The sequence below is a fragment of the Solanum pennellii genome, chromosome 9 (genome assembly GCF_001406875.1).
Source record: "Solanum pennellii chromosome 9, SPENNV200".
Taxonomy (NCBI): Eukaryota; Viridiplantae; Streptophyta; class Magnoliopsida; order Solanales; family Solanaceae; genus Solanum; species Solanum pennellii.
The window spans coordinates 70,816,347-70,834,512 of NC_028645.1; the positions used below are offsets into that span (position 1 = coordinate 70,816,347).

General features: G+C 33.5%; 1 protein-coding gene across 3 annotated transcripts; it reads right to left on the bottom strand.

The window, feature by feature from the left end:
• Positions 1-4,152: 4,152 nt before the first annotated feature.
• On the bottom strand, positions 4,153-15,077 carry LOC107031358 (transcription factor PIF1-like). Of its 3 annotated transcripts, XM_027919614.1 has the most exons (10): positions 14,461-15,077; positions 13,485-14,370; positions 11,330-11,428; positions 11,167-11,232; positions 10,995-11,060; positions 7,328-7,714; positions 6,835-6,913; positions 6,634-6,704; positions 6,352-6,415; positions 4,153-5,376 (listed from the first exon to the last, which is right to left on the bottom strand). In XM_027919614.1, exons 1-8 carry the CDS (start codon positions 14,547-14,549, stop codon positions 6,700-6,702), a joined length of 1,677 nt encoding a protein of 558 aa, XP_027775415.1. In that variant the 5' UTR covers positions 14,550-15,077; the 3' UTR covers positions 4,153-5,376; positions 6,352-6,415; positions 6,634-6,699. The 3 variants fall into 3 exon arrangements, with proteins under 3 accessions (XP_027775415.1, XP_027775416.1, XP_027775414.1); XM_027919615.1 differs by lacking the exon at positions 6,352-6,415; XM_027919613.1 differs by having other exon boundaries at positions 4,164-5,376; positions 6,352-6,704.
• Between the last annotated feature and the right edge of the window lie 3,089 nt (positions 15,078-18,166).

Genomic DNA, 18,166 nt, shown 5'->3' on the forward strand with positions numbered 1-18,166 from the left:
CCCCCCCCCATTTTTCATTTTTCACATTCTCTTTTCTCCTTCTCCACTCCATCACTGATGTCCCTATGCCTGTTGTGGCCGCCGGTTAGAGTCGTGAGGAGCTGTCGCCGCGAGCTTCACTTGTCGAAGTTGTCACCGCCACCTCCTTCCCCTCTCTCTTCATTCTCTCCTTCTCCTTTAAGGTTGGGTTTTATTTATAAACAAAATTCAATTTGAACTATATTTGATGTTGTTAGTTATTTGATTATAATTAGTTTATTAATTTTGTGTTTATTGATTGTTAGTTTAAATTAGAAATTATTAATTAGTGAGTGAATTGAAAATTTTAATGTTAGGGTTATGTTGAATTAGGGTATCTTAGGATTTGTTTGAATTTGAGTATTTCTTGAGTTAATTAGTTTAATTTTGGGATTGTAGAATTAGTTTGAATTAGGATATTTAAGTAGTTGTTTGAATTTGGGTATTATTTGAGTTAGTTTGATTTTTGGATTTTAGGACTAACTAGAGTATGAATTATTATTGAGATTTTGGGTGTAATAGTTTGAATTTCAGATTAGAAATACTTAGCTAGTTTGAGTTTAGAATTTTAGCACTAGTTAGATTTTGAGATTTTAGGACTTGTTTGAATTTTTAATTTTAAGACTAGTTTGAATATGAAATTTTGGACTAGTTCGAATTATATTTGAGATTTATGACAACTAATAGTTTGAATTTGGAATTTTAACAGTAGTTTGAATTTGAGATCTTAGAGATTTGAATTACAACTTAATTAGAACTTATAATTAATTATAACTTGAATTTACTATAAATTGAACTTAATTAGGAATATGAACTTGAAATTTTGTTTACCTTAATTAATTAGAATTTTATTTCTATTCTTATTAGAACTTGGATTTTGTTTGAACTTAATTAGAATTTTAAAGTATTTGAAAATCTTATTGACCTTAATTAATTTGAACTTAATATACTGATCAACGTTTGGGTGGGATGTTGCCTCATGTCTTTGATAATTTGCGTTTGTATTGAAACACAAATAAGTTTAAAAGGCAATGTCCGAACAAGCCAAAAAAGCTAGACTTAGTCTTAAGGGTGGCTCATTGCTCACAGGGGTGCAAAGACCGCTGAAACAATTACAAGAGAGATTGTGAGTTCTAATTCAAACTTTTAATTAAATAATTAGTTACCTTGATTCTTATATATCGTTCTAAATTTTGAATTTTTATTTGTAGGAAAAAGAATTGAGGTGCACTCCCATTGAACCAGAGGTTTTCAAGAACACTCAGGTAAAGAAGAAATAAAATGAGTCGAATCCGAATGTGTGGATCGAGTAAAGGGCCGAACGAACTTTTTAAAGTTATTTAATATGAATAATATATATTAATAGTGAATATATTTATAATATGTATATTATATTGATGTCAATTTTTATATTTAATTTAGTACATCGCTGAGAATCTAGATAGTTAGGTTGAAATGACACCTGAACTGTCCACCCAAATTTGGACAGAGAGCGTGGTAAAGGGACACATAAGGGTAGAGTCTGTGGTCTATGATATTGAAACGATGTAAGAAGACTCCAGTCAAACTTAGAAGGTATTAGATTGTCAAGTCAAATTGAGAAACTTGACTGTGTTCAGATTGTTGCTATGTCGGCTCAAATAGCACAACTTACATGGCACTGATAGAGTCAACGGAAAAGAGTAGCTGAACAACAAAGCATGAGTGCGACCTTTTAGGAAATCAAAGAACAAGTGTTGAACCTCGCTCGTCGGCCTACTACGTCGTCCCCTGCCGAGGACACCGATGACGACACTGACGAGGATTATGATTTTGTACATCGCACTCCATAGTTTAGGTCTTTTTTATGAACTTTTTGAAACTAATTTTGAATAACTTTATAAGCTTTTGTTGTGATTTAGATGTTTTTGAAAATTGAATCAAGTTTGATGTTTTATATGTTGTGTGATGTTTAGATTGTTGTTTGATTGAGCTGATGAATATGAATTGAATTGAATTGATATGCATTTGTAGGTGGATAGCAGAAATTGCCAGTTTTTGCTTTCAAAAAATTGCAGAAAAAATGACATGTAGGATGATTTTGTCAGTTACTTTTTTTGCATTATTTTTTTAAAAATAAACCCTGAAAAGCGACGGACACGATCCTTTAGTCCGTCGCTTCTCTGGTATTTTAAAAAATTATTTTTAAAGTGATGAACAATGTTCTTTAGTCTGTCACTTTACTGGGATTTTAAAAATATAAATTTCTAGGAAAGTGATAGAAAATGTCCTTTAATCCGTCGCCATTATGGGATTTTTAAAATATTAATTTCCAGAAAAGTGAGGGACAGCTTCGCTTATTGAAAATAAATAAATGAAAATATAAAAGAAGCGCAGACTCTGTCATTTTTGTTTGAGAAAATAATTAAAACGCGTTGCAGTTCATCTTTTTTAGCGACGCTGTCCGTCGCTTTTTGAAAAGCATCGAGCCAAAAAGCGACAAACATAACTGCACCATTTTTCGATCGATTTTGACCATAAAAGCGATACAATTCGTCGCTTTTGACCGTCGTTTTTTTACAGTTTCTTAGTAGTGAATGTCCCGTGCACATTTATTTTAAAACTATTATTTATAGGTAACAAAGTACTACATCAATCAAAAGAAAAGTTCCATTTGAGCCCTAAAGTACTATATCCAATTGTCTCATCCCGCGTGAAAATATCGTAAGTTATACTAACTAATATCTCTATGTTATTTATGCGGTAACAAACACATATATCTAGCATATCTTTCCTTTTGCCACATCATCGGCAAACAATACTTTCCACTCTTTGGGAAACAAGTTTCTGCCTTTTTCCCGATGATGGCCATTTTACAATTTCAGTAATAAGTTGGGGTTGAGATTCATCAAACACACCTCCAAAACTGTCAATTCATCACTCTTTGAATATCCTTTATTCATTATATATGTCACGTGTCTATCATTCGTCCTACCATATATCTACAAGCTAAATATTTTACCCAATGTAGATAGTCCCTTCATTTTTTGAATCAACTCTGATAAAAAATTATGAAAAATTCCCCAAAGACTATGTGTGACTTGGCTATTGGTTCGAGAAATGTCTCTTCGCCCAAGACAAGTATTGATACCCTTTTCTCACTTAAAAGTTAAAGTTAATAGCATCCTTCATTTTTGTTTGTCAAGTATTCTAAGAGATGAAGGGAAATGTCAAACATCATTCTTATAAGCGGGAGACCGCCAATCACCGGAAGATGAACTTTCACGGTGAGAACTTTGACACGCGAATTTTGCTTATTATCAAGAAAAGGGTATGTCATCTCTCTATCACTAAATTTGTTATCGCCGTTGGAAATCAAGATTGCACAATATTGTTTTGGAAAAAAACAGACGTTACTTTGGTAAAACATAATTGGAGAAATCAAAAGATGAAAAATCTGAAGTTGAGTTCAATAATAAATAAATAAATAAATAAATAAAACTATAGTAATGTAGAAGTTTTTATATTTCTAAAATCAAATCAAACCAAACAAAAAGAATAACCATCAGTTTGGTTATTGTCGGTTTGATTCGATTTTTCTGGTTTATTCGATTTGAAAGTAATAATTCTTTAAGGATGTATATATCTCGATAGACACAAAAACAATCTACAAAAAGGCTAGTGTTGGTTCAGTCAAGCAATTAAGCAGTATTAGAGTTATCATTACACAAACAAAGTGATTCATTTAAGAGAAAGGATGACTATTTTATGTGTACAGTAGGTAAAGACTAAAATGAATATTGATGGACTTGGATTTGAGATTGTTATACTTGGGCTTAAGTGTTGTGCTTGAGAAAATGATAAAGTTAAAAACTTAAGTTAATTAAAATTTCACAAAATATTTTTAATTTATTTGTGAATAATATAAAATAATTATAAAATTTATATTTCTAATTTATTGGTTCGATTTGGTTATTTTACGATTGTTTTTTTAGTAAAATCAAAACCAAATCAAACAGTTGAAAGTCAAGAGGGGGAGGGGGTGAATTAAAATTCCCTTAAGTCGACTTCCTGCTCTGTTAAGTCGACTCACCTGCACGTTAGTAAAACAGATAAACAGTAATAATAACTTGCAGTAAGTAAATAACACAGTGATTTTATACTGGTTTGGATAACTGATGTGGTGCCTAGTCCAGTTCCATTGGGTTACAAGGGTTTCCTTAAGAGCTTGTTGAGAACTTGAGTGTTACAGAATGTTACGATAAAGAGCCCATCTGATATGCAAATCAGACCTTCTTCTCTGACACAACCTCTACCTGTATAACTTACACTCATATCTTTCTTTTTCTTTTCTTTACAATTGTTCAGTCAAAGGTGTACATAATTTATAAAAGATAAAAGAAGATTACAATATAAGTTCAAGTGAAGTGCGTGATTTCTTGGTCTTCTGAGGTCTTCATTTATAGGCTGAATATTGATGCGTATTTTAGCTCTATTTGGAAACCCAAAGGACTTTCCTTCAATCAAGGCTTTTGTAATGATATCTTGATTGAGCAAGATTTCATTTGATTTGCTTCGACGTGTCAAGTTAATTTCTGCCTTGAATCAGAAGTTGGCTAGTTGTCATCTGCTGATTTCTTTTGCTCTTGTCTAATTCTTTTTTCATGTGAGAATCTGCTTCCTTTGTTGGTGCGACTGCTTCCTTTGTTAGAGCGATTTTCCTTCCAGTCGTGAGATTAGAATTTTCGTAATTGGTTAGTCAATCGCTGTTGATATTCCTTCAATTGATACTTTGTTTTTGCTTTTTGAAGTTCAGTATCTATAGTGACTGAATTGTCCCTCATTTCTTGCGATGTGATTTGTTCAGTTTAGGATGTCCTTGATTGAGTCGATTTAGTTGTTTGCATCAATGCAGTAAATCATTTTTTCTGCTTTCCTTTGCTAGTTTGATCTTCTCCTTAAAATATTACTAATTGTCTTGATTCATGGTTTTTTCTTTTTCTTGTTGATTCTGATTTGATCTCTGCCAAGTGTGCGAATGTTCTGTCTATTTTAAAGTTTCCTTGCAGTGTTGATCAGCCATATCTTCCTTTCCTTATTTTGGTCCTTAAATTGATGTCTTCCATTCCAGTGCAGCTTAGACAATTATTCATTTCCTTCTTAAAGTCGCTTGTGTTTTGGACTTATCTATCTTTCTTGATTTTGCTGGATCTTGTCTGATCAGCAGATCTTGAGTCATTAATGATTTGCTTCTTCATCTTGCTTAACTTGGTTGGCTTGATTTATTTCCTTGTCTGGTCAGCAAATTTTGGATCTTTGACTTAATTTGCATAATTGTAAGAATCAGAATATATTGCTTTCCATATTAGATCTCCATGCCTGCGAGAATTGTGAGTAGTGTGTTAATTGTCATTCATCATAATTTACATAACATTAATAAGCTAACAATAGTATCGGCTTTCAAAATTAAAAAATCAAACCCAACCAAACTAAACCGAATATCAATTTTTTTAATCGGATTGCGTTTTGGTTTGGTTGTTAACCATAACACTAAACAAACCTATTTCTAATTTCAAAAAAATCAAACGGTATGCAATATTTATTTTTTCCACAACGAGCTATGAATTTTACTATAAACGCGTAAATCTTGGCAGTAAAAAAATGGCTAACTTCAATAGGGAAAGTATGAAGCAACGACTTAAGGAAAGAAGGAGATTTTAGAACATGTGAAGTATCAATGGTATCCCTAAATTTGATTACGAACTGAGGTAAGTCTTTTAGAGAGTTTTCTTCCATGGTAATTTGAACAAAATCATTGACAACTTAACGATTTCCAAGTAGTTGATCGTTAATTGGAAAACTACCATATTGAATGAGATCTCTTTGGAGCAAATTTTGATCCCTTTTGAATTCCAAAGGAAAGTGAATATTCCTTTTGGTTCAAATGTTCTAATCAATTTTTTTCTTCTTATTCCTTATGATACAATGTTACACTAAGAAAAGGTGAATACTTAGTAAGACCCTTCTATTTCAAATATACATATAGATCACTTGCAAGTAGTGGCCTAGATAGAATGCAACAACAAGAAATAACTACTTATATTAGAACACATTCATGAATATTTCAAGTCTCATTGTCAAGTTTCGACAGGTCTACACGTCAATAAATCACGAAGATACGAATTTTATTGGGTTAAATTCATAGAAAAAAGTTTGAATTTAATTCTTATTCATTTAGGTTGATTAATTAATTTGGACTTTACGCATTGGAGGGAAAAGAGTGGCTCATTTTGATAGCATATATTGCCTTGCACAACTTAGTAGAGAGATATCAGTAATACAGTCGATGCATACCTCATTTTGGTGCATCAGACTGAGAATTATCATGAATATGTTTATGATCATCATTCGTCAATTTCTGCAGCAGTTAAAAGGGGCAGCAGACAGATGAATTTGGGGTTAAGAAGAATCATAAGCCAGGAAATGCTTGAAGATCACATATGCCGTTGAAACACTGGCCTCAAAATTATATCCGCATATGCCACATGGAAATGCGATTTCAGGGCCACAATATGTAAAAGCAAAATGGATACGCTAGTAATAATTACAAGTTAGTGATGCTATATTTGTATCAACCTGCACTTGATGTTCCTCTTACGCTACAAAATTTAGTTTCTGGCAAACGTTCTCGCTTCCAGCTAATTAACCTGCAAATAGATAACAACTCAATGAGGTTTAAATTTTAATTCTCTTTTTCTCCAGTTTTGTTGTATAAGAACCAACACGTTATGGCATATATATTATAAATAAACAATAAGATCTTAAGGGTAAGCTTGCCAGATTGATGATTCCCTGGATTTCCAACTTCTTTTCTGCTGCCGGATTTATTATTACTGGGCTGTTCTACTGCCTGATTCTGCATTTAAAAGCCAAGTTTTATAAAATGACAGATCACTAGAGAAAACATATAGATCACATTGAAAGGAAAGGAGGAACATGCTTGGACTGTTTCAAGCTGCAACCATCCTATAGACGCTCATTTAAGTAAAACTCAATTTGGCAAGTTTTATAGAAGAAGCAAGAGTATCTGTTTCGATTGGAGAATAAATTTAATCTAGCAACACAATCTTCTGTGAAGTGCTATTGACCAATGAGGCAATGACCAAGGTGAAAATAAATCGTCATCGCAAAGAGTAAACTTGTTGTCTGTGGTCTCTACATGGACATAGTTATCATGATAAGCAACAAGTAGATTTGCTCATTGTGTCGACTATATTGACATAGTCGCATTGAAATGAGTTAAGGACCAAGTAGAAGAGGAAGGGCTTGCCTGCGGTAATGCAACTTGCGCTTGCTGGAGACCAAAAAACTGCTGATATGGATCACTAAAATTCGGAAGTCTTGGCTGGTTCGAATTATGTGAAACAAGTGAATTTAGTATTGGATCTGGCTGACTTGAGGCTTGCATTCTGGATGGATCTGGTACTGGAACTGGTGGCAAATGAAATTGAGGGATAGAAAATCTAGGACCCATTTGTGCTGCTGCAGCTGCATTCTGCATTGCTGCACCTGGTAATAGAGGTGGATATGGCACCATTGGCCTGTTCATGCCAATCTCCATACCCATCCCCATACCCATGCCCATTCCCATTGGCGGCATGTACGGCTGCATTCCAGGATACATCATCGGGACCATGCCACATCCCATGGACATCATCTGTAGACAAACAGATATGATCAAACTACACTCCAGTGCGAGTACAAATCCATTTCAAGACAATAACAAACAGGAGTAAATGGCTATATCAACAACTAAGTTCAGCATGCATATTACACAACCAGAGATTAGTTGAGAAACTCCAATAAACTTCCTTGTCACTGAACAAATGTACACCAAAGTGTTAGCTGGAAACGCAGGTCAATAAGGAGAATAATAAACTTTATATTTTGACAAGCAAGGAATGTCACTTTTGGAAGAGGAGGTTAAAGGCAGTGAGAATATGATCAGTGATCCTTAAATATTCACGACGTAACATTGAAGATGTACATTGGTCTATTTTATCTATATATTCAAATACACTAAGGTGAAAGTTATAGGTTTAATGTTTCAGTAAAGGAGTTACATTTCCATTCACGTCCAACTGAAATTCGATAATAACACTTGAGCACCTTCATGGAATTTGAAGTGTGCTACAAACAAATTAAGCACTTAACTGCACATATTACAAGGTGAACTGCTCTTTTATGAGCAATGACGGAACTGGCAAAGAATTACCACTATAAAGATTTTTGTCGTCTAATTCAACCCCAAAAGCTAACTCATGGGGAGGATTACCTAAGTCCATATGAGCATATCAGCAGTCCATTCCCAACCAACGTGGACTTTAACCCACTCTAACACTCCTTTTACACCCAGGTCCATCTAGAGTGTGGACCAGGATGCCCAAATGGGAATGGACTTGACTCTTACAACATGTAATCAGATGGAAGAGGTTATCTTATTCCAAAAGGTAAGCATGAAGAAATACAATAGATTGTTTGTTAACTTAGGAAAAAGATAGAAGATGATTCCTACAGATCTGCTTTCTAAAAATGGCTATGTACTTTAGAGGAATAAAAGTCTACATACATTCTATACCATATTAAGATATGATAATTAAACCTACTCAACCCCTAAAGTTAGCTCAGGAGGGGAAGATTATCCAAATCCATATAAGCAGATTATCAGTCTATTACCCAACCATTATGGGACTTTAACCCACTCTAACACCCCTTCACACCCCAACCAAACTGGAGCGCAATCCAGGTGCCCAAACGGGGATGAACTTGGTTCAAATACCATGTAATCAGATGGAGCAAGTTATCTTATTCCAAAAGGTTACCAATGAATAAATACGATAGATGGTCTGCTACTTAGGAAAGAGATAGAAGACGATTCCACAAACCTGCTATCTAAATACAGTTATGTACTTCACCGGAATGAAGTCTATATACATTCTATACCATATAAAGATATGAAACCTAAGTCTAACTCAACTCAAGACTGCCCAAATCCATATAAGCAGACCGTCAATCCATTCCCCAACAATTGCGAGACTTTAACCCACTCGAACACCCCTTCACGCTCTGACCCAACTAGAACATGGACCGGGAGTCCAAACAGGGAAGGACCTCATTCTACTACCATGTAATCAGATGGAAGAAGTTATCTTGTTCCAAAAGGTAAGCAATGAATATATAAAATAGATTGTTTGCTAACTTAGGAAAGATATAGAAGATGATACCTACAAATTAATCTGCTACATAAATATGGCTATTTACTTTACTAGAAATGAAGTCTATTTACATTCTATATCATGTAAAGATTAAACATTTTGACCTAATTCAACCTCAAAAGCTAGCTTATGAAGAGAGGACTGTCCAAGTACATATAGGCAGACTGTCACTCCATCACCCAACTAATATGGGACTTTGACCCACTCTAACAAACACTAATGGAGCCCAAAAGTGTTTTTCCAAGCAGTTTTTGGGGAAGAAACGTTGAATGCCCTAAAGTGGCCCAGCTTAGTTATCCCTGCCCTTAGTAAGGAAGCATTAAACATTGGTCATTATTATATATAGAAGATGAAGAAGAAGACCATGAAAATAACACCACGGGTTGTAGAATTAACTTAATTAGTGTAGAAACTAAAAGTTTTAGCAAATAAAGAATGGTGATTTGTTGTTCTATTAGTTATAAAAAGGCTATTATTTCGTCTACTAAAATTATTTGTTTCCTCCTTCAACAAAAAGCAAATGTAATCTTTTAGCAGTAAATATTTGGAAACTAAATAGTAGTGTCGTTATGTAGTGGAAGTAAATATACTGTATACATACATTATGGAATCAATAGAAAAAATGGAAGCATAGATAATTTCATACTCAAAATGATGGTAGGGAACCCCCCCCCCCCACACACACACACACATATGTGGTGCGCATGCATGCACATATGTGTATAAATACTTAAAATATATGAAAAGCGTAATGCAATTAGATGCATAGGAAAAACGTGTGAAGTAATGACAAGATGAGATTTGGTTCCATTAGGACAATTAAACTAAAAAATAGAAAAACACTTTAGTACTTAATTAACATGCAGGCTCTTAAAATTTAGACAGTATTGCAAATACTGCATTAGAATCATCATCCAGGTATTGCTACATGAATTACAAATGATGGTAATTCAGATTTGATATTTCTTAGATATTATATGATTGTCTTATTAGACTGTTCTTTATTTGAGTATGTGTAGTGCTATGAGATAAGGATATTCTGACCGACCCCAATTGGCGCTCTGAGTAGTCTAATTACCGTAACTACTTCCTACTAATACTGTAAACAAGAAAAAGCGTGTTATACAAAAAGTGTTTTTATACAAAATGTTGTTGACTTACTCATAACTTACTAAGAGCATGTTTGGGTTGGTTTTTGACTTATGACTTATACGTCACAAGCCATAAGTTATAAATCCTATCTTATGGCTTTTGCTTATTTTTATGAATTTTCCGTTAAACCAAGTGCTTTAAAACACTTCTTTTTAATCCACAACACTCTTAAAAGTTATTTTAGCCTAAAAAGCACTTAAAATAAGCATATCCAAACGGGCTACAAAAAAGAAAAGAAAGGTCTTGACCATATACAAACATTAAAATAAAGCAATGAATAGTGACTTGCAGACAATGAAAGAATGTAATATTTACATAAAAAAAAATTCTAAATATTTAATATCTTGACTTTCTATTACTTATATTTGAGATGCAGACATTAAGAGAATGTGGTTCTTTAAGTGTAAAATTATCCAAATTTCTGGTGTTTAAGCCAAATAAGTTATAGGACTACAATAAACTATTCCCTATTCACGAAGAACTATCAAATCCTTTACTATAAAGAAATTGAATAAGAAGGGTTGGAATGTATGAAGAGGCAATACATGAAAAGGATGTTAATAAATGTACCTGCACTTGCAATTGCAGTGATTTCAAATACTCAATTGCCTCATCAAGCATTGAAGCTTTGTCCGTCTGAAATTCAACAAAAGATTAAGTTAAATATATTAATATACTAAGAGGAGAGTAAACTATATATATGTTCTCTATATTGTAGAGAATTCAAAGAAGAGGCCAAAACCTTGTTACAGCGTGGTATGAGTTCCTGCAGGGCCTTCATCTTCTCATTTATTCTGTCTCTACGTCTCTGTGGTGATTGGAGCATTGGCATGTTGATTAACAGTCAAACGACAAAAACAGTTAAATTATCAAAACCCTCAAATCAACAACTGCACAACACATACCCTTTCTGAAAGATTATGGACCTCCGCAGCACGAGATCTCTTTGTGGATGTTGAACCACGTGCTTGCTTTTTCGTATCAGGAGACTCAAATTCAGCATCCTAGGGAAATTGAGACATAAGTTAAGGAAGCATTAATAGTAAAATCTGAGTCATCAGAATCTATTAATGAGAAGCAGAATCTCAATGATCAAAGATAAGAATTATGGTAACATCCGGGCTGCTTCAAAGGTTATGCAGTTACATATAATGTAGCAGCCTCAACAAAAAGGAAAGAATTTGTTCTCAGCTTCCGGAGTTTCTTGTCGTTCTCCCACAAGACAACACATCAGGAAAGTTGAGTTTGACAATCTTACAACAGAAAAGTTCACGTGATCTCCCAAAAAGTAAGATCGTGTATACCATTCTGGTGAGGAGGAAGATAAAAGTGGCCAGCAATTGCCAGTGTCCCTTCATCACCACCAGTTTGAAATTTTCTTTCTGCCACCTTCTGGTAGTTCTTACATTTATACATCAATAGACCATGAGATTTTCCAAGTGCTCCTGAGTTTTCGATTGCTCCCACTCGTCGGTAACCTTAGAAAGTATTTAGACTTAAATGTACCACACTTCCTTTCTTTACTTCATTTAAGTTTTCTTCTTTTCTTATCGCAAAAAAGAATTCTGCTTGAAACAAATTATTGATCCTCTCCGAGGAACAAATTGATTTAGAAGTAACTTGCAGGTTGACCTGGTGCAATATGGAATGCTGTCTACAAACTAAGGTGTCAGGAGAAGTAGCAAAGAACTATGAGGTGGGTTTCATCTGGTGTAAACATTATGGTACTGAGTTATATATACATCTTGTTCAAACAGTTATCAACACATATTCAGGTCCTTAATGGGAATTATATGTTCTAAAAGTGTTGAGAAAATGAGATGCTTCTTGTTTGTTTTGAGAACTCGCTTGGAAAAGAGATTTACTCTTTGTCCACTCAAAGTTGTCTCCTAAAATCCAACTACCACCGATCTGATTTGTTATGTGAAACTTGCAAGTATCCGGTATACAGTAGCAAATACAGAATTCAAAGGCAAATAAGGTGTGTTTGGTATGGAGGAGAACATTTTCGCTAACTCATGAGTTCGGTATGGACCAAACACAGTTATTCACAAGTCAAATATCCCAACTATCACTCTATTTGTATTAAAACAGATCTCGATGTTGAGTTGGCGTACATATATTTTGCCAACTCAGCATCAACGTATTTTTTACAATTGTAGGAAATGATAGTTTCAATAAGTAGAGATCAATGAATAGTTGAGGCATGGAAGCGTATGCATTTACTTTTTTACCATTAACTCATTCTATTTAAGGTGGAAGGGTCAACAATGCCTAACTAGTATTTGAAAGTCTAGCACATCCATGACCCTGCGTTATATACATAGGAAAAAGAATTGGAACTCCTTAAAATTATCTAGTTTAAATTTTTTATTTAATTATTAATAACATAACTTCATATGTATAGAAATCACATGACAAGTTTAAAGTTAAGAGTTCTAGGGATAATTTTTTTATACTTCTTATCCACTACAGAAAATGAAATTCACTAAGAAAGTAGACATTTTTTATTTTTAAAAAAAATTTATCCTCATATGAAACTGTGATTTTATGACTGTCAGAAAATTCAGCACAATATAAGATAGGCTGATTTCAGAAAACATTCCCAAGGAGATCACATACAGCGCCCTCTTCTTTAACGCAGAAAAAGGGACAAAGTTAAATAAGTCCAAATACTCCAGTGACCTTTGCTAGAAAACAGGGGTCAATAAAAGAAAAAAAAAAATATTTTCGAAAGGTTCCAGAGCCTTCTTATTAATTTTAACCAATAATACTAGATGTTTCCTTTTCTTTTTCACCTCATAACTAAAAACAGTATAAAACTTTATTTTATGGTTAGTTATCCGCCACGTGTCCTGAATAACAGCCACAAAATTGCCGGCTCGAAGCCACGTCAGGTCACGTCACAAATCGGTGACGTAGCAAAGAAAAATCCCTCGTAACGCTAAAATGCACCGTAAGTTAGATATTCTTGCGAGCCACGAAAAACGACAGCGACTGTGATAGACAGGTGCTAGTAATTGGGAATTACAAGAGAAGAAAACAACAATTACTGCTCACCTCATTCTGACCTTCGTCCTCCATTTCTCTTCCTTTCCGTTTCCGATCATCCGCTGCTGCTGCCGTTGCCGTTGGTGCCGCCCCCTTATGCGACGGTGCTGGTGCTGGTGCTGGTGGTACGGCACTGGCGCTTACACTATTTCCTGAGCCACCGGGAGATGACGTCATTGAAATATCACATGTAGTCGTCGGTTCCCTAATTGCCGTTGACGCAGTCGCAGTCCCGGTGCTGCCATTTACTGTACTACATCCTACATTTCCGCCGGGTACTGCTACCACATTATCAGGTATGAGTGAAACTCTAGATTCCTGCCCTGTAATTGGAGTTACGCTTGAATCCACGACCGTTGAATCTCTTGGTGACTTGCTTAAGTTCGCCTGACCAGGTTCTAGCCTTGCTTTAGGCAATCGCGAGAAGTGTCCGAAGTTCTGGAATCGATTAGAATTTTCTGTGACGGTGCGCCTAGAAGGAGGTATAGGCGGCCGAGGAGCCGTTCCGATCGGCGCTGCAGGCGATGGTTGTGGCGGAGGTGGACGGATCTCAAACGTAGACGTACGGTTTTCTCGTGGCAGCGCGGCGGTGGTTAAGGTAGAAGTGGGCGTGGGATATAGGAGATCGGAGTAGAGATCACGTTCGAAGGAGGGGTCATCGAGTGGATAATGAAGCCACGAGGCCATCTCATCCTCCTGCATAAACAGATGATGTGGAGTAGTTTCCTCTACATGACGGATCTCTCTACTGACAGCTTGGTCAGAGGGAATAACCGCATCACCACCACCTCCACTGCCATTACCGATGTGAGATTTCTTAACAGATCTTTGATTTTGACTCTGCATAACCACTTGACCATTTTGCCACAGTAGTTCCATGATTTCCTCTTCCGCCCTATGAAACCAACAAACAAAAATTCTCTTCCACTTCAAAATCACAAATCAGAAAACCTTTCATTCAAATGATTAAAAAAAAAAAGCTTACATTGCGGACTTCTTAGTTCTGGTAAGACCAGAAGAAGCAGGAAGAGAGTAGTCATCATCCATATCAAAATCAGGAACAGAATGATTCATCGTAACGTAGGCAGCTCAAATCTCCCAAAAAAAAAAAGCAAAAATAATTCAAAATTGGTCAGGCACAGCCGCAAGAAGCAGTCCCAAACTCACCATAACACTGGAGCTTATTTAGCACCGCCCATAAATCAAAAGCTCACAGAAAAGGCTGCTATTCTTAAAAGCGTCTTTAACAACCTCCGAGTTAGCTGAAAGTAGCTTTTTGAAACCCTTTTACTGTTATTGTGTAGTTTGAATATGGAGGGACGACTGACGATTGATTGAGTAGCAGAGAGCAAAGCAAGAAGTTGGGCAATTTTGGGTATGAATACTTTCCTCTTTCTATTCTTTCCTTTCTTGGTTTTTGCCTTTATTGTTAATGTCCTTTTGCAAAGAGAGATAAGGTCCCTTCTCTCCCCTCTCTCTCTCTCTTTCCTCACCTTGCCTTTTATCTTCGAATAAAAATAAAAGAAGAAGACGAAATTGATTTTTGTAACTATTGCATCGGACACAGTTCTTTCACTGTCATTATAAACACATTTCCCCACCTGTTTCAATCAAGCAGCTTATCATCAATTACTACTAAACTACTATTACTATTTCCTACTCATCTCTCCCAACTTGAGTCTTTTACATTTTTGCCCTAACAAAACTTTATAAATTGTTTAGAAATATTTATTTTTTTGCCGCAAACATGAATTGTGACGTAGTGATTGACCTCCTTCATTGTTAATCACTAGTCTCAAGTTCGAGTTTTGAATATGAAATTGTTTTAGTTAAAAATGTCATCTACTAATGAATTATGTAGTATGTGACTTAGATTTAGTTGATACTCCAATATACGGTCACCAATTATCAAATGAGAAACCAGAATTTTTTTCCTGCCCATAATTAGCGAGGGTATAAATGTTTAATAAAACAGTAGTTTTGAACTCATCTCTTCGGGTCTAAATATTATACTCTTGGTCAATTATTTGTTTGATTTGAGCAAATGTGTAACACATACGTAATTATTTTTGAGAAAATGTGACACACAGACATAATAATTTTGAGAAATGTGAATAGAACATGGAAAGTTTGAATTTTATTAACTTTGTTGTGTGACTACAAATTTCATGTGCCGATTGGTATTAACATCTTTCTTTTTTTTAAAAAGGACTTTGATTAAAAAACAATTTTTGATGTGTTTGACTTTTGTAGAAAAAAACTTCTACTTGTTTGGTTTTTGGTGTTTGAAAGCGTTAAATCGTAAAATTAATAATTCTTCTTAATTGATTATGAAAGCATATAAGAACTGCTTAATAACATTATTTGTTGCTTTGTCTGGTTGGGGCCCGCCCAAATTACCTTACGTACGGTTATATCTGCAACAATTATTGGTTAATAAGATAAAGATAGAGCTGATAAAGACATAGTAGTAATAATTAATAATATATGAATTCATATTTGGATAATTTGGGATTTCCAATTAACACGTAGTATTATTTTTATAATATATGTACAAATACTTTAATGATTAGAACATAAGTCTATCTATCACCAAAAAAGAATATGATAATCTATGTTATACAGTTGCAATCTTATGTAATTAATTTTGCATAAAATAATGTGTTAAGTACATGTTCAAGATACACTTAATTTATGTTACTTAAAAATTAACACTTTAAATTAGTCAACAAAAGTTAAAAAGTAGTGATTGTTTCAGTATAATATATCATTATCCATTGTGGATCCTCCGAATATTAAAAGCTGACTGGGCGTGAGCGATGAGCAGTCCACAATTATTTATTTAAAAATAGGTTTAAAAGATCTTTTATTACATGAAACTTTTTAAAAAATATATCTAGTTAAGAGTTTGGTCCAAAAATATTTATATCGCTAATAATTATATTTTTCTTGTCGCTGAAATGAGTAAAAGAAATCATTTTTAAAATAGATTTATTAAGATTTTTTTTTTAAATGCGAGCATGTTGTATTCTTAATAATAATATTACTATTAAAGAACTTAATTCTTGTTCTTATTTTTAAAATCACCTTAACTAATATATTTTCTAATTTTTTTTATTTTTAACAATAAAATAGAATAATTTCATATATCTTTTTAACTAATAACATAGTCATACAAATAAGATTGTAGAAAATCTATCATTACTTTTTATTTCAAATAACAATAAAGATTTTTAATAAAATAAAAAATATTTTAATTTCTTTCGAATCTACATAGGATATATATGTATATATATACTCGTTCACATTGTTAGACTAAATTATTATTATTTCCGTCTACTATTAATTGTCATACTTTATATTTTAAGAGTCTATAAAAACTTTTACTAACATATTGATATGCGAAAATTTGTAATGTATAATACTTTTCATATGATTTTTGAATATCTAAATTTTTTGCTTAAAATATTAAATTAATATAATCTAATTTAACTTTGAAAATTAGTCAATTTCTGAAAAACGTAACATGACAAATAAAAGTGGATTAAGTTTTTAAATTTCTCGTTGTTTAAGAATAAAGTATCTTTTTACCATTTTCCGTTTATTTAATTTAATTAATTAAGGCTACATAAGCCGGAAATGACATGGTCTCCGATTTAACATGGCCCAAAAGAATTTAAATTAAAGATGGCTTGGAGTCAAAACATTAATCTATAGTATACTATTTATGGAGTCCGTCTATTTAAAGTAATTACTATATTGATCTCTCGTTTGTTGACATCTAGATCTCATATTTTTGCATGGTTTAACTACCTATCACTAATTTTATTTTAGTATTTTTTAGTTTCTCCTTAAGAACTTTCATCATTTTATTATCTTGATAATTTAGACTTGCTATTTTAATTTGGATCCTTTAGTTATCTTAGTATAAAAATTATTGTTCTCTCCGTCCGGTATTATTTGTCATGGTTTCTATTTTTAGTGTCAAACTATAAATACTTTGATTAACATTTTAAGATGCATTTTTTCATCATATTAATATGCAAAAAATTGTAATTTATAGTACTTTTCATATAGTTTTAAAATATCTAATTTTTTTGTTTAGAATATCAAATTAATATGATCTAATTTACCTTTAAAAATTAGTCAAATTGACTTTCGATAAGCGCAGCATGACAAACATTTCAGGACTTTTTTGTTAGTGTTTTTTTTAATTGTTATAGGTACGAGTATAAATTGAATATTTTCTTTTTGAATTCTTTAGCTAGGTGGTCCTAAGAATGTAAGGTACCCCTTGGTGGTGCTAAAGCATAATTCTTACTACATGTCTAAGTATATCGAATATTAGATGCACTGGAGATATTGAGAACGATAGTGCTCTAAGAACAGAATATATATCTCTTTAATTTGAAGCTGACATATCAAAATGATTTATCTACTTGTTGCATAACGCAAGAAATAACCACTTATTTTTATGAGGAATGATATAGTATAATTTACACATTATGGATATAATAAGAAACACGTTATATTAAGGCCTCGTTTTGATATGATTTGGACTTGTAGTTTCTTATACAATCTTACTAAATGAATAAAAGTTTATGATAAAATATGTGTTATCACAAGGTCATTCTAAAAAATACAATAATGATTAATCAAACTTTAATTAAAAAAAAAAGGGGGGTGGGGGG

Coding starts and splice junctions, on each gene's coding strand:
- LOC107031358 (XM_027919615.1), bottom strand. CDS start 14,549: ATGAATCATTCTGTTCCTGATTTTGATATGGATGATGACTACTCTCTT. Junction 11,061..11,166: donor TCATACCACGCTGTAACAAG/GTTTTGGCCTCT, acceptor GTTGAATTTCAG/ACGGACAAAGCTTCAATGCT. Junction 6,914..7,327: donor CGCAAGTTGCATTACCGCAG/GCAAGCCCTTCC, acceptor TTTTAAATGCAG/AATCAGGCAGTAGAACAGCC.